This window comes from Microcebus murinus, chromosome 8 (assembly GCF_040939455.1).
Source record: "Microcebus murinus isolate Inina chromosome 8, M.murinus_Inina_mat1.0, whole genome shotgun sequence".
Taxonomy (NCBI): Eukaryota; Metazoa; Chordata; class Mammalia; order Primates; family Cheirogaleidae; genus Microcebus; species Microcebus murinus.
Window position 1 is genome coordinate 33,979,553 of NC_134111.1, and position 17,274 is coordinate 33,996,826.

The following is a 17,274-nucleotide window of genomic DNA, read 5'->3' on the forward strand; positions in this document are numbered from 1 at the left end:
ATAATGGTTGTAATTTTAATAACGTTCATCTCTGTGGTATCTCACATAATGCTGGAATACCTGAACTCTCTCCTTAAATGGAATATGTTTATCTGGACATTCTGGGCTTTGTGGGAGAGGGAATGTCAGGCTGGCTGTTGGTTCTAGCCTTGGTTCTGCCACTCTTGTGTCAACCTTTCATCAAGTCAGAGATATTTAATCTGTTTGAATGTCAGTCTCATTCTTAAAGTGAGGGCATCAAGTTATCCAAGGTATTTTTTAGCTTTGATTATGAAGAGCTTTGCCTGCCTAGGAATTGTGTTGGTCATCCTTGTTCATCAGTAGCTGTTGCCTCTTTCAGTTTAGCGAGTGCCTAGCCACTTACCAGAGTGTTAGTCACACTCTGCTTCTCAGGATGGGTTGGTAGCTGTCCCCAGGTCCAAGGTGGGTTCTCTTCCTTTTCTCCTTCTGCCACTAACAACCGCCTAAAACAAGATTGAAGGGGGAGACCATTCTCTTGGGAAACAAGTTCTTATATTGGAATTTCTGCTAAAGAAAGTCCAGGTTGTAATTTAGACCTTTTTTTATGCAGAGCCTTTGCATTTTTTCACCCACAGGGCCCTCTTTGCAGGCCAGGGGTGTTTGTCCCTTGTGGGAACAAGCCACAAGATGTGACTGATGTCATGGGCCCGCACTGCCTCACCCCTTCCCAAAACCTTTCATTTCCAGGAACATGCTGTATATTCTCTAGGGGGCTGGCTGAGGGCAGAGGCAGAACATGGCATCCCCTTAGGTCTCTGTTCTTGGCCTTTGTGGAGCATCAGAATGATCTGTAGTGCTTTTAAAATTATGTGTGTCCATTCACGGCAGCCCTGCCTGGGCCTACTGAGACACTCTAGGGTGGGGTTGGACTGGTGTGTTTTAAAGGCCTTATTGTAGACTCTCCTGCCCTGCTTCCCCCAGACAGGGCCCATGCACTGTTCCCCTGCCTTCTGAAATTATTTTCTGTTAAGACTGGTGTAAATAAATGGAGAGTAGTCATGAGAATACAGTGACTGTGGTCTGAATCTGTTGGAAATATTAAGTTGCTTGAAGACTAGGAGGCCCTCAGAGGTTGAAGGCTGATCACTTCAACATTTCCAACAAATATGATTGAGAACCTGCAATGTGCTGAGCATTGATGTAGATGCTAAGGACGTAGCAGGGAACAAAACAGACACAATTCTTGCCTTCCTGGGACTTTCTCTTCACTAAAATACATATATGTTCACGTGGAATTTGGCATGACTGAATTAAATGGCTGTATTTTGAGATACCATTTTAGAAGAATTCTTGAGGATTGGTCTGAGTATCCCTAAGATCACAAATGGAGGCAGAAAATTTAGAGTTTAGCATTTGAAACCTGGATTAAATTTGCAAAATGTTAACCCAGGGACTACGTTCTGCTCATACCACATGTAGTCTATAGGTGGTTCAGGGAAATATTTTCTGAAGGTGGGATGAATTAAACCAATGGGCATAGGACTTTGCTACAAAAAGGTAGCTAAGGACATTGACAGAATTCAAGTTCATCTTTTGACTTTAAAAATAAATCCCTAAAGAGTTATTATTTGGTATGAATCTTTGACTCTGTTTTTAACTCCATGTATTTAATTCTATGTATATGCAGATACCTTGGGGACCTGGTACTTTATCTGTTTATTTCATCTGTTCAATGAAAGCATTCATTTGACCTGAATGCATGTGTTTCAGGCCTCTGAGATGCTACTTCATAAATTACTGCAAATTTCTCTGCTCACCTTAAATGCGTTAATATAGCTTCCCACAGTGTCTACTTCTGTGCTGTAGTTTATGCACTGAAATTTTTTGATTCAGTTAGACATAATATGAACCTTTTAAATCTACCTTTCAAGTAATTTAAATATTAAATTATTCAACTGTTTTTGCATGTCAGTTTTTCCTTTCTACAAAAGGAAAACTGTGGTCAGTTTTTTTATGTCATAAACTACATTCTTGGATTCTGAATGCATGCTGCAGAGATAACCAGTGAAAGAAAAACACATTTGATAATGGATTTCAAAATATCAAGAGAATATGCAAAAGAAACCAAAGATCAGCTTTTGGTCTTGGCTCATGTTGCTATTTGTGAGTTAACTAGCTTTAGAAGAGAAGTAAATAGTGTATGATAGAGGAAAAAGATATTCTGGAAATAATTATTAAGCTGAGATTTCTGCATCTAATTTTAGAATGCTTATGTTTAGAAAGTCACATGCACAATGAAAATGTGTGTTTCAGGTTTGCGGAGAAAAACAGCGCTTTGAGAAGCTGATGGAAAATTTCAGGAATGAAGACAATAACATAGATTTTATGGTGAGTTATTTTGGTATTACATTCAATAAAGGAAACTCAATTTCAGCACTTTTTTCCTAAATACATACACACACGCACACTACCAAGGACAAGAGATTGAGTTTAATATGCCATAGTTCCAATCTAGAATGTCCATCTTAATCTGTATTTTCTCTTTATGGTATTGATTTCCAGTTTTATTCATTATATATATGCTATTGTAAAAGCCAGAGGTACTGATTATTTATAGCAAATAAAGGGGGAACTATGTAGTTGGGAAAAGGAGTTAGCGCCTGGTGCAAATGCCTGCAGTTGCCAACTTGAGCTGTCAATCATGCTGCATAACAATCCCTACAGTGGAAGAAATCTTGACCAGCAATGTTGACCTTTTTGATTTTTGCAGGCCCTACCCCAGTGCCCTTTTCTAGACTATATTCTCGAAGATTAAAGTGCTTTGGTTTGTATAATGGAATTGACTGTGTATATCCCCCAAATTAATATGCAGCAGTGATTTTTTTTTTCTTTTTCTCCTTGATCTCTTTCCTGCTTTAGTAATTCTGTGAGGGCACAATCATACTGCAGGTCTCCCTAGCAGGTTAGATCACATGCAAGAACATGTGTTTCCAGGGCCCTGTCCTCAGGTAAGAAGAACAGCAAAATGAGTTTCAGCACTTCCAAATTCATATGCCTAAATCTTAATCCTGGGTTGAAGATAGAATCTATCCTAGGGAACTCCCTGAGACATAATACCCTTGAGTGCGCACAAATCTACGGGCACTGACCTAATGCAGTTCCCCAGGGAACTTCTGCACCCAAGAGATCCTTACCTGGGCTTAATCTCCAACATCACCTAGCCTGAAGCAGATATCCCAGTCAGTTCTTACATCGCAAAGCCTGTGCTTAGGATGCCATGGAAAGTTTGCATTTGAATTCTTTCAGTGACTATAAAGCCATGAAACACAGCTCTACAGATTTCAAACCTTTTTATATGAAATTTTTTTTTCTGGGCCCTCCAATTTTATATGCATCCTACCCTTGAACCTCTTCCAAAATCGGTGAGAAAGATGAAATCCTTTATAGAGAAACTTTTCTGTTCCAGAAAGCCTGTTATTTGCTTTTGAAAAGGTAAAAACAAGGGATACTTTTACACTGACCTTTTTATTAAACATTCTTGTTTTTAGGACTTTTTGGAGAAGTTAAGGCTGATGCTGGCCCTCGTGATAAATATGTAAAGAGACCTTGTGCCTTGGCTCACATTACCGGTTTCTTTCCTGTGCCTTGTTAGGGGAAGTTGTTCATTTTGATAGAGCTGAGATTACAGACTGGATGTTCCCCAGCTGAAGCCAACCTATAGGCTTTTGAATTTCGTCTGATAGAATGATTTTCTATTTTAAAAAATTGGATATTGTACATAAAATACAGATATCTAATTTTCTTAAAAACTAAAAACTGTCTGATAACACTAGGTCCCCGTTCCTGCAGAGTATCAGCTGCTGGGGCCAAGTAGCCCCTTAGTCCTTCAGTGCAAAGATACTCTCTCCAGTTTGCCACAGTCCACACCATCCCCAGTTGTGTCACACATGGCCCACCCACCGCATTCATTTATGATACCTGCCAGACATCCCTGCCATTTGAGTTTCTGCTGAAATTATATTAAGCCCTTCAAAACACCTGCCCTATCCGTATACAAACTAGAGCCCGTTTCTTGTCAGTTCGTTTATTCATGTGTACATGCTTTGAGGTACCATATCTAGGGGCTGCTTGTACACATAAGTACTATGTGGAGATTCATGTGTCACCTACAAATAGTTTCTTCTTAGGCATATCTTAAAACTCAATAGATCATTTAGACCTGTTTTCAGAAGAGAAATGGAAAGATGCCAGAATTCAACCATATTTTCCCCCCAGAAAATGAGGCTTTTGATAAACTGCCTTGGGAATGCAGTTAGGTGGCACAACCTAAACAACTTACTCGTTATATAAATTCCTCTCATGTACTGTATGAAATTTTCCTTCTTTTTCCGTATTTTTGGTAGGCAAAAAGAAAACACAAAAACTGACTATATATATATATATTTTTAGCTCATTTAACTGTGGAACCTGAAGTAATTTTTAGTAAATTGCAATAGGGTCCAGTTATAAGCTAGACCGTTTGCACATTTTCCCAAGATATCCAGTGCATAACATATTCAAAGAACGATATTTAAACTTGATAAAGACAATTTTAAACGCGATGAAGGGGCCGGGTGCAGTGGCTCACGCCTGTAATTCTAGCACTCTGGGAGGCCGAGGCAGGCGGATTGCTTGAGGTCAGGAGTTCGAAACCAGCCTGAGCAAGAGTGAGACCCTGTCTCTACTATAAATAGAAAGAAATTAATTGGCCAACTAATATATATAGAAAAAATCAGTCGGGCATGGTGGCGCATGCCTGTAGTCCCAGCTACTCGGGAGGCTGAAGCAGAAGAAATCGCTTGAGCCCAGGAGTTTGAGGTTGCTGTGAGCTAGGCTGATGCCACAGCACTCACTCTAGCCTGCGCAACAGAGTGAGACTCTGTCTCAAAAAAAAAAAAAAAAAAAAAAAAAAGCGATAAAGGAATTGGGTTTGGGGAGAGTGGAAGAGTAGGGCGTTTCTCAGATTAAGTGTGAATCTGGGTCCCTCGTCCATTTTGCCTCCTTGCCAGAGCCCCTGCTGGGTCACAGCTGCAGAGGGGGATGCATTAGAAAGACACTTTCACTATAAACAGATTGACTGTCACTACTGAAAGCAAAAGAGATCTGTTGAACTGTGTTCTGTCTTTGCCAGACTGGGGACTGGTTTTCTCTGTGGCAGGTCTCAGGCCCCCGATGCAGTTGTCGGGAGAAAGCAGTAAATCATGGACCAATACATCATGATTGTATGGAAAGATGGGGCAAATGTTACTGTCCTGTTTGTATGGGAGAGCAAACCGCACTTTTTAGAAGTGCTCACATTGTGATGAGATTATAGGTGATTTAAATGTTCTTTGTAATAATTTTTGCATTTGTACAGCATGGCTGTAATAATTTGCAGTTTGTTCTGTATACCTGTATGGCTTTTTAAGAGCAGCTTTACAGGGATATAATTAATATATCATTTAATTTACCCATTTAAAGTTTATAATTCAGTGGCTGTTTAGTATATTCACAGGGTTGTGCAACCATTACCACGGTCTAATTTACAACATTTTGTCACTCCCAAAAGAAACCCCGTACCCATTAGCAGTCACTCCCCATTCACCCCACCTCAGCCCCAGGCAACCACTAACCTACTTTCTACCTATCTAGACTCTTCTGGATATTTATATGAATGGATCATATAACACACAGTCTTTGTGACTGGCTTTGTTCACTTAGCATGATGTTTTCAAGTTCATGTTGTAACATGGATGAACAATGCCTCATTCCTTTTTATTGTCGTATAATATTTCATTGTATGGATATATACCACATTTCATTTATGCATCACTTGATGGACATTGGTTTCTTTCCTCTTTTTGGTTGTTATGAATTGTGCTATTATAAACATTTGTGTACAAATTTTTACACGGACATATATTTTTGTTTCTGTTAGCTATATACCTAGGAGTGGAATTGCTGGGTCATATGGAACTCTGTGTTTAACATTTTGAGGACCTGTCACATTTTTCAAAGTGGCTCCACCATTTTACATTCCCACTAGCAATGGATGAGTGTTTTAATTTCTCTACATCCTTGCCAACACTCGTTATTGTATTTCTTTTTTGTTATAGCCATCCTAATGGGTGTGAAGTGTATCTTATTGTGGTACCTCTGATTTTTGAATTTAAAAAAAATTATAAAATATTTTTAAAGACCCAATGAAATGAAGGAAAAGGAAATCAGTAAGTGAGCTTTAGATTTGTGAAATTGAAAGCTCATGTCTGTGATTAAACTGAGAAAAAAGTTTGGAGCCCATCTAATCCCTTGGCAATTTCATTTCAGGTGGCCTCTATGCAGTTTATTAACATCGTAGTCCATTCAGTAGAAGACATGAATTTCAGAGTTCACCTCCAATATGAATTTACCAAATTAGGCCTGGATGAATACTTGGATGTGAGTATATCTGTAGCCTTTGGCTTCAATATAAGAATTGATTTATTGCCTACCCTCAAAGGTGCACTTCTGTAGTGGCTAGGGAACACTTAAAGCTCTGTGCAATCAACTACTGTCGTGCTAGTTCAAGGGAGCCAATCTAAGAGAGACAATCTGTCAGAGAAGCTGGATTCTTGCAGCCCTCCTGGCCTCTCAGGTCTTTTGCCTGCAGTCTTTTAGTGCAGGAGTCAGATAACCTCTTGTAGCCTGGCTGTAGCTTTCCTCTGCTTTTGAGCTGTGTTGTCTGGATCAAGTCTCATTGAGTCCTTCATCTGGGCAGTTGGGTAATTTGCATTCCAGGTTACTCTGGGGACCCCATCTGGGCAGGGAAAGTCAAACCCAAACTGCTGTAGAATGATGAGTAAATGCTTAGAGCATAAAAAAGTAATGAGGAAAAGGACACTAGAGGCTTCCTCCTAAAGCTGCTAAATTCTGCTTAAACTGTTTGTGGCTTTAGAAGTTCCACTTTTAGTTCTTGGGAGAAGTTTTTAAGTTTTTATTTCCCCCTTGCAAAAGTGCTCAGCCTGTTCCCTGAGTTCTTCAGCTAGGAAATGGAAAGTGGATGTGAAAATCATACATGGACCTGGGTAGCTGTGTGTGCATAGGACGTGCCCTTATCCTCTGACACTCAGGCAGTTTTTGATTTCCCTTTTGTATGAGAATGGTCCAGTTGAATTTAGAAGACCACTAGTGATAGGGCAAGAATTGTTGACTTTAATGTCAAGGCTGTTTCTAGCTATGAAGAAGACAGAAGCATTTTCCTTGGACAGCTCCAGAGTTCAGCTGCATGTCTTCATTAGGGATAAAGTTGGGGGACTGCACAGACTGTACCCTCAGTTTATTAGGAGGCAGAATCACAGAGTTGGTTACTGTCAACCTGATGGCTTTGCTACCCTACTGGCTGGGCTTCACTTGAATAGACTGGCCCAGTGTTGCCTAAAAGCTCTACTCAGGGAGAGGCACAATAGATTTCCATTAAAGAGTTATTTGAATTGTTTTCCTATTTATCAGACCCACTGATGTCATTGGCAGATTATATTGAAAGCTTTTTTTCCTGCTTTGAGATCAAAGATCCTCTATTCTCATTATGCTTCAAGAGTAGCAGTATTTGAACAAAAATTGGCTGTCTAGATTCCTAATGGTGTTCTGGTTTCAGTTTTGTGACGTCTGGGCAGAGCTTGTTTTGGGCTTCAGATTAGCATGGCACGGATAGTAATGTGTCAGTGAATATGTGTTATTCATTGTAAAGCTGGTGAAAAATTCCATTAAGTTTCTTCTCCATTATCTTTTCTCGTCTTTTCCCTAATCATAAACTGTTTTAGTTCTGACTCCTAACCTAAGATGGAACATACTCTCTTCAGAACAAGCTAAATGGTAGAACTCCAGATTGGACCTAGGAGAAGATCCATTTTCTTAAGAATTTATGTAGAGTGGAATTTCTCTTAAAAATTTAAGATTTTTTTTTTTTTTTAAACCTGGTATTTTCTTTTTTTTTTAACTTCATGGTATGTTGGTTCAGGACCCTGATAGATAGAGGTGGTTAGAAGAGCAATATTATAAGTATATGATATATAAATATGCTTCTTTAGTTTTCAAAAACCCAGCCTTGTAAGTAGCCATTGATTTGTTCAATAAATGTTTATTGGCATCATCTACATGCCGGGTGTTATTCTAGCCATTCTCTGTTCCCCAGGGAAAGCCATGACTTTTATAGGGAAGGTTTGCTGATTTATTTGGCCTCTAGTGTCACTGTGAACCCCTCCAGAATATGCCTAGTTTGGGGCACAGTGAACTGAGGAGAGCTTTTCAAATGGACATTGGCTTAGGGAGGAAATTGTGGGGGGGTGGGCTGTAGCAATTTTTGCTATAATAAGCCCCAAGGCAAAGTATAAACTATCAGTGTCTACTCTACCCAACCTCCTGCCTAACTCCACCCCACCTCTCCTCCCACTAGAACCACCATCACTAACCAGGCAGGATACCACCCACTCTGATCTCTTCTACTAGACAGACACCCTCAAGTTTTCTGTTGCTGGCGATGGTTCCCTTCCAAAGCTGCTTTTAATTTTTCTGTTGTCTTTATTTTCCCTGTATCAAAATGTTTTAGATCAGAATATAATTAGATAGAGCAGGAAGGGTTAGGGGGGAAATGTGTGTTTTGGAGAGGGTATTCACCGGAAAGTAATCTAATGGCACCCTCTTAGGCAGTCACTCTTAGGAAGGAAGATGATACATTAAACCTGCTCTTGGAAAAGGCTGGACTGTTTGGCACAAACAAAACGTGTAGGCTTCTGGGAAATCATGTTGCTTTTCCACAGGAAGCTGACAACACGTTCTCTCACATTCTGGTTTTTAGAAGCTGAAACACACGGAGAGTGACAAGCTGCAGGTCCAGATTCAGGCGTACCTGGACAACGTGTTTGATGTCGGAGCTCTGCTGGAAGATGCTGAAACTAAGAATGCAGCCTTGGAGAGGGTGGAAGAACTGGAAGAAAACATCTCTCATGTAACTACATCTCAGAATAGGAAAAATTGCTTATGTTTCAGCTGAGTGCAAGGCAGAATTGATGTTAGCTTTCATGATGGTATATCGAAGGCTTTGGAGTATAGGAATGAGCTGCAGCCTGGGTTAGAGAGCTATCAGAAGCCTTTTTGGGTGCAGAAGGTCTTTCAAAGAAGGCAGGTGTGTTACATAAAAGCAAGTGGAATTCATTGCCTTGCCTTAGCTCACTTCTCAGTTTCTGCTGAGTCACAGCCTAGCAATCTTAGTTACAGGTGCAGGGGGAATTTGGTGCTTGGCATTACCTACAAGAATAAGGGGAAGTGAAATGTGGGAATTTGGCTTGAGGTACAGAATTGTCTTCTGAATATGAGCCTTCTTGTCATGTATGCCCACACAGGCCCATGGACAGGATTAGCTGGTGTCTCTGGGTTGCACATCTGAACATTCCTGTCTTACGGTTACTCAGATTCTAAATAGATTCATTTCAGCAATAGATATTTTCAAGGAAATCAGTGTACTTTCCCATATATCCTGTTCTTTGAAGAAGGATGTCTTCTCGGTATAATGTCAGATCTCTATCAGGACAGGGGCTCATTTCTCTTTGAGGAATTTTTCTTGCCAGAGACCAATTTGAATATGAGTCTAAAGCCCTTTAGACGTTGTTCATTTGTCCATTCGTTAAACAAATATTTCAATATTGAAAGAATGAACAGAAGAATGGTGCTTCTCAAAAACCCACGCATTGTGAGGACCGGGTTCATTTGATGAATTCTGATTGGCACTTTCCTTGAGTGTGGAATGAATTGTCTCCTTTCAGAGGAATATTATTTGAACAGTCCATTTATTTTCTTTGACATTATCTTTTAAAGAGTACTGCATGTGCTTAATTTCCTTCACCTTCCCATTACTGAGGAAATAGGAACCACGGCTGTGGTTAGGCCAAGTTGGTGAGCCAGAAACCCTCACTCTTTCAGTGCAGCAGTGACCTAGTTGGCATCTGCTTAAAAAGAGAGGTTATAGGCCCAGCATATCTTCTTCCCTTAAAAGATTCATATCATGTTCCGCACCTGATCAGTGCAAATCTTGCCTCCCTGATTTCCTTCACTTGTGATCATTTTCAGTGAGATGTTAGAAATCAGAAGTTGGTTGATTTTAGAGCTTTATGCAAAAAAAATAACTCCTTAACACAGGGCTGACCCTGTCTTTCTCTTGTAGCCTTTGCAAGCATTGCATGACTATACTTATATATTCATTTTTATAGCAGGCCACCTGTTTATTTGAACTTCCCCTCCAAATAACTTTTATTATTTGCAAGCAGTGAGTATATTTTTAACTGGCTCCTTTGAATGACAGAACCAAGTTTTTTGGATCAACAATTTTCAAAAGCTTTTGCCTGATGGCCCTTTTTTGGGTGGGGGAGGGTTAAACACCCCCTCCCCCCTCCTTACTGTTCTCAACCCTGGCCAGCCCCCACAGAAATGGAAGGAGACACACCGTGTATGCTGAAACACTAAGGAGCTGACATATGGATTTTATTAAGGCTCACGTATAAGTTATTAATTCCTGGTAGAAACAAATATGTATTCAGAACCATATTATAAATATTAACATTTCCAGAAAACAACTTGCAGAACACATGCAAGACTCTCACGGGCCCCTGATGATCTTTGAGCTATGCTTTCTGAGAACTGAGGGCCCGAGCAGAATGATCCTGTGTCGTGACACAGCTTCCTTTTCAAAATTTTACAGTTATCTGAGAAACTGCAGGACACAGAAAATGAAGCTATGTCCAAGATCGTGGAACTGGAAAAGCAGCTTATGCAGAGGAACAAGGAGCTGGATGTTGTTCGAGTAAGTGTGATGATGACAGCCGCCCCAGATGGGCATGGCAGGGAATGTGCTCCAGCTTAGTCTAGTTGAACATGGATACATTCATTTCAGAGGAATGCATTGATGCAGCATATTTATTGGAACCATTTCAGAGGTGATACTCAAATGAAAAGTACACACAGGCAGGGTATGTATACACATGTGTGTGCAATCAAACATGGGGGTGGGGGGTTCAGCATTTCCTTATCACAGATTTTGGGAGCAGCAATGTTTTCCCATCTGGAGGAGGCTGAGTCGATTCTGTGGATCACCCATTTGGTTGGAAATAAAAACACAGCATGGATTTAATTCATGCCACTTATTTATTATTATTAGGCCTTGGGCTTCTTTGTATTTTTCTGCTTTCCTTCCACTCAAAACCAAATTTGGTGGTTGCTATGGAAACAGTGAAGTCACAACACTGGCTAGGCCTAATGGCATTCACCAAAAAAACAGGGGTGGGGGAGGGGGGCAGGCAAAGCAAAACCAATCCATTTTATTAGCAGATAATCGCAGCTATTTGGCCTTAGTGTTGTTTTGCCTTATGTGTCAGGTATTTATGGAGTGCCATCCGTGTGCTTGGAATTGTGCAGAACACAAAAACACCAAGGTGCTGGAGGGCTTTTGGGCAAATGGCCTGCCTTTATCCCACCGTTAATGAAATGGCACATTTTATGTGATGGTTATCATGTCTGTGTGTATTGCCTGGTATTCTGACGTGTCCTACAGTTAAGTCTGAGAAATTTATTTCCTGGCACGCCATCGAGACAAAATTGTAGCATATGGATTCAATTCAAGTTCAGACTCTTAGATTATTAATAATAGACAGGGTGTGAAGAATGTTTCCCTGCCTGCTGGAGGTTTGTGGTGAGAGATCACATGGACAAGGCCCGGCAAGAAAGTTCAGTTCCATAAAATCCTTTCACTAGAACCTCTGTGGGCCCCTTATAAAAAGAACCAGGACAGCCTTTGAATTGAAAATTGTTAACTTCTTTGTTTCCTGCTTAAAAACTAGACATAAATAAGTAATTAGGAGAGGGAAGCTTTGGCCTGTTTTGTTAACTGCATTACCAAAGGGAAAATGTTACAACAATCGCTGTCCTGAGCTTGGTCAAGGGGGCATTGTGAGGGCCAGAGGAGCCATTGAAGAGCGGTCAGCTCCTGGTTACTCATGAGTAGGTTATTCCATGCCTTGCAGATTTTTAAATCCCAGTCTGACTTCTGTCCAAGTCTGATTTAGGGCCCTTTTGTCTATTGTTAGCTAATATGTGTATCTAGGATATTCAATGAACAAATGAATTTTAAAATAAGTGAAAGGAAAACATGCTGTACCACCAGAACACACCCAGGACATTCCAAAGCCAACTTTTGGGTTCATCTCTGCTCTATTTCTTTTCACCTGCAGGGAAAATAGAGGTAGCCGCATTTATTCAATGGAAAGAACTTGGTTAACAATAACAATTGCTGGAATATATTGCATGCATTACTAGCATACAATTAATAATTAATGGGGCTTTATAGCTTCTGGCTCAGTTCCATCTAATATTACCATGTATTTGAGTATCCTTTTTCTCTTTTTTTTTTTTTTTTACTTACTTTGTCCTAGGTTTGCCAATCTGATGGTAATGAGTATCATGTGAAGACAAACTCTTGACCTTGGGCTGTTTTTTTTCTGCAGGAAATCTACAAAGATGCAAATACCCAAGTTCACACCTTAAGAAAAATGGTCAAAGAAAAAGAAGAAGCCATTCAAAGACAGTCTACCCTGGAAAAAAAGATTCACGAACTGGAGAAACAAGGGACCATTAAAATTCAGAAGAAAGGGGATGGGGACATCGCCATACTGCCAGTTGTGGCTTCTGGAACATTGTCCACAGGGTCAGAATCAGGAGCGGGTAACTCTGGGGGACCAGTAACAGGGGCCGCCTCCTCGGGACCCTTGACCCCTCCTCTACCACTGCCTCCGTCTTCAGACTCACCTGAGGCAGGTAAGAAGCCCCCTAGTAGGATAACTAAGGTGGTCTCTGGATATTTGTATTTCTTCTTTTACCAGTTGTCCATTTGTGTCTTTTGTCTGCTTTTGTTGGCATGTCCTTTTGCTTATTGATTTTAAGAACTATTGAACATTTTGAGATTAGGGTTATAAATCTTCATTTCACATATGTTGAAATATTTTCTCCATTTGTTGATGAGGAAGTTTGATGGTTTTTGAAAACAATCCTGTCCTTCTAGGTGTTTTGTTTTCAGCTACTTTATATGCACATGCCATATTGCAGGAAAGCCATTCTCTTGTTTTCAAAACCCATTTGTTTCTCTTCTCTTTGCCAGTGCAAAATGGTCCAGTAACACCACCTATGCCACCACCACCCCCGCCCCCGCCGCCTCCCCCTCCTCCCCCGCCCCCACCGCCGCCTCTCCCAGGCCCTGCAGAGGAGACTGTGCCTGCTCCTCCCGTACCACCCCCCCCTCCTCCCTCGGCACCCCCGCTGCCTGGAACGTCTTCACCCACGGTGGTTTTCAACTCAGGATTAGCAGGTAAGCGCACACAGTTCAAACACAGGGACTCGTGTTAGAAATTTGTCTTATGTCAGAGAGTTAAAGCTATTCTATCAAAGTCCAGGTCTCTTGCAATGACATGTATATCTCTTCTTAGTATAAGAACATTCCTGCTAATGTAGCCAGTGCAGGGGAAACTGTCACGCACGGGAGGTGTGTTTCTCTGGGTAGCTATTGTCACGCTGTCCCTAGTGAGAGGTTCCGATCTCTCACACCAGCTCCCTGCCTTTCACTGGCCCCACTTAGGCAAGGGAAGAGACAAAAGTTCTCCTTGAGAGACGTGCATTCTTTTGGGTTCAGCAAATACTTCCTGGAAGTGGCCAAAGCTCTGTATTAGCACATACATTGAGTGCCTCTGGCTCTTGTTTTAAAAAAGGTATTTGTGACATCATCTATAAAAAGAGAAGATGGCTTTAAGTGTAATTGCCTGATGTAGGCTTCTAGGCATGTCTCCTGAGCATCTGAGAATGTCAGAATTTGCTAGAGTGGATGTAAGCTTCAAGGGGTAAGTGCTGCCAATAGCAGTATTCCCATGCTTTGAAATGCCTCCAAATAATTCATGCTGTCCTCTTGCTAATGAGGAGATGGGGTGTGGCATCCTCACCACACCAGAAATCAAACAAGGGGTGAGGGGTAGGGTGAGAGGAGGAGAGTTGCTCTAATGCCTTGAAATAGCAGTTCTTAGTTTTGACTCACAGAAATGGATTTGTACTCCTTTCTACGATACCACAAGCCGTTTTTCCAGTCGTGACGTGTTTCCCTGGCCTTTGGAATTGCCCCTCACTTTGCCATCCCTGGGACATGGGATATTCTGCCTCATTCTCTCATGAAGCCCCTTGTTTCCGGTGAAGAGGTACCATTCCAATAGCCTCCATTCCCTAGGCTACAATAGTTTTCAGAGATTTTTACTCAAAGTCTAAAAGACAATCTTGGCCGTAAAACTTTCCCAGTCTCCCTGCTTTCCAGGGTCCGGTCCCATCAGCAGCTGTACCAGCCAGCCATTAGGGCTAACCTAGTGACTGGAGCCCTTTCAGGCCCCCCAAAGCTACCCATAATAGATTTGTTCCACATCAAATCCATGGTTTTACTTCCATGTCAACGTCTATAAAACTATCAAGGAAACAAACAAGATGCCAGTGCAGAGTAACTTTCACAGTAAATCAGTGGCTTATTGCTACCCTCCATGATCTTCCCTGTCTACCAGTTTCTTCTAGAATTTTATTGCTTCTGAAGGAGAAAAGTTGGAGAAGAATCATAGTGGAATTCTTGGATCATGAAATGTATTTTTGGGTTTGGTTTTTACATTTTTGTTAAAGGGAATGAGGAGAGGGGTTCAACCCCACCCCCACCCCGCCCCTTGAGACAGAGTCTCTGTTGCCCTGGCTGGAGTGCAGTGGCATCATTGTAGCTCACTGCAACGTCAAACTCCTGGGCTCAAGCAATCCTCCTGCTCAGCCTCATGAGTAGCTGGGACTACGGGCATGCGCCACCACACCCTGCTAATTTTCCTGTTTTTAGCAGAAACGAGGTCTTGCTGTTGCTCTTGCTCAGGGTGGTTCTGAACTCCTGAGCTCAGATGATCCTCCTGCCTCAGCCTCCAAGAGTCCTAGGGTTACAGGTGTGCGCCGCTGTGCCTGGCCGGCTGGATCATGAAATGTAAACAGACAAACGAAACCTCATGACGAGCCCAGAGAGTCTGTTTCATCACCAGGCTGTTCTCGGCCACCGAGTGTGGAAACCTGTACTTGTCACATGCACCTGGGCTCCCTGGTCTGGCTTTCAGGGTAGCCCCAAGGAGCACGCACCGCGGGGTGTGTCTGCTGCAGTGTCTCATTTGGCGCTGCCTCCTTTCTCTCTGACAGAAGCTAACGTGTGATTCGGTGCCCACTTCCGTTGCCCTGAGCGAGACGTAGAACTCAGAACGGCGCTGGGAGAGTGAAAGGGCCAACGGTGGACCATGCCCAGGGCTTTTTTCTGAAGGGCGTGTCCTGTCTGGTTGATCTATTTGTTTTTATTCATTTATTTATTTATTTTTGCTTGGGCTTTTGCTACTGTTTAATTATTAAAAATTTCTTGGCTCTATTGATTGCCTCAGTTTTGAGGTGTGGAGCGCTGTGCTTAGCTGATAACCAACTGCTGCCTGCAGAGTTGGAAGGTGTCCCTGCTGTGTCTCACGCCATTTAGAGGACTGTACATGGGATTGAAGAAACTCCTTTTTAGTTCCATAAGTGTCCATTAAATGATTACAAGAGACATCTCGTTTTACAAGATATATGAGCATTATAAGATCTGTACAAGTTTCCGATAGCTTGAGATCAGGCAATTTCTACAAGGCCTTTAGTCTGTCTCTCTTACTCATCCTTAATTTTGACAGTTAATACTTAGTGACTGAAGCCCATTTTGTGAGATGTTTTGCCAGTGTGTTCAGTCACTCCTCCCTCTCTCTCGGAACAAGAGGCTAGACAGAATCAGGATGTCCCAGTAGAACCAAGAGACAGAACTGAGCTGATACATCTATGGCTCCCGGGAAGTCAGAAATCTGTGACATCATGAGATCTCTGGGTCCATAGGCAACAAGATGTCTTATCTCTTCAATAGACAATGAGCAAGTGTGTTCTTGGTGTCCAAGACAGGGACTAGGAGGAGGTCCCCATAGTTTATCTAGTTGAGAGTTTTCTTTGCATTCTATAGAGAAAATATTAGTAGGTGTGAAATATACATTTGAAGCATGAGACCTGCTTCCTCAAATCTGTGGGAGAACATTCAGGCTCCCTTTTCTGGAATAGGTCACCTGAGATGGACTGCTGGGCAGCCTGTGACCTTTGCTGTCTCTTTGGGAGGATGTGTTGGGATCTTTACAATGAGATTTGGGGTTCTGGCTGATTATTTTTTTTTTATTAAAAAAATTATTCATGTCCTATGGAATACCCAGCACAGTTTATAGTATGGTAGTTTGGGACCACTACAATGAATTTTTTTTTTCCCTTTTCCTCTTCTAATAGAGGATGCTTTTTAAAACAAAATAATAAGTGAGTCTTCAAGGCAGGCTTAAAGGGAAATAAATGTTTGGCTCCATGCTGCCTTATGAAATGTGTCCAAGAAGCATGAAATTCTATGCTAAGAGTGTGTGAACTGCTGAGCCACTTGACTCTAACCATATCTAATTTTTTTTTTTTTGTATTTTCTCTATTCTTTCTGCTTCCACAAAAGATGGGCCAATCAAGCTTTTCTGTAGGTTGCTCCTCACTGAGTGTGCTGAGTGTTTGCCATGTGTTCCCGTGGGTCATACTGTGCCTCCACATCTTGCCACTCCATTTGAATTTGATCCATTGCATTTTGACTTTGTGTCTGTGGGGAGTCCTGGTGTTGGCTCGCTGTTACTGCGGGTTTGCCCACGCGTTCTAGTTGAACCGAAGAAGAGATTATTGTCCTTTAAGCATACATCTTGGATTCATATACCATGTTCCATTACTGCTGAGAAAAAGAATTTTTTTTCCTTTTAGCTTAATTTTCATAGTTGGGTCTAAGGCTTCAACTCTAGGAGGATTTTAGATCTATTCTAGGGAAAAAAGAACAAACAAAAGCTGTTGAGTGCCCCTTTTCCAGTCCCTTCCCACTGGTGTCTGGCTCACCCCATGGAGAACCCACCCGCCTGGGGATGCAGCGTGTGAGGTGGTCACCTGTGTGCCCTCCTCCTCTTCCCTACCCGTCCATGCCATAGGCAGAGTCAGCAAAACCTTTTCAAGGAGGAGAACTTTCTGGCCTGGGTTCTGCTCTTGGGCTTATTCCTCACCTTGCCCCAAAGAGTTAGAAGAAGGGTGGCTGCAAACGGTATGACTTCTAGCTACCCGTCCTTCCCCTGGAGGGAAGGTAGGAAGCCAGTGGCACCA

At 41.8% G+C, this 17,274-nt stretch overlaps 1 protein-coding gene across 16 annotated transcripts in view; it reads left to right on the forward strand.

Moving 5' to 3' along the window:
* FMNL2 (formin like 2) overlaps positions 1 to 17,274 on the forward strand; it is a 302,649-nt gene that overhangs the window by 260,271 nt on the left and 25,104 nt on the right. For 9 of the 16 annotated variants that reach the window (XM_020288456.2, XM_020288451.2, XM_020288450.2 and 6 more), the window contains 7 exons: positions 2,275 to 2,349; positions 6,307 to 6,417; positions 8,813 to 8,962; positions 10,709 to 10,810; positions 12,507 to 12,816; positions 13,157 to 13,363; positions 16,595 to 16,615. In XM_020288456.2, the coding sequence (XP_020144045.1) occupies positions 2,275 to 2,349; positions 6,307 to 6,417; positions 8,813 to 8,962; positions 10,709 to 10,810; positions 12,507 to 12,816; positions 13,157 to 13,363; positions 16,595 to 16,615 (976 nt within the window). The remainder of the gene's footprint in view (positions 1 to 2,274; positions 2,350 to 6,306; positions 6,418 to 8,812; positions 8,963 to 10,708; positions 10,811 to 12,506; positions 12,817 to 13,156; positions 13,364 to 16,594; positions 16,616 to 17,274) is intronic. The other 7 variants (XM_020288458.2, XM_020288455.2, XM_076005542.1 and 4 more) reach the window with 1 other exon arrangement.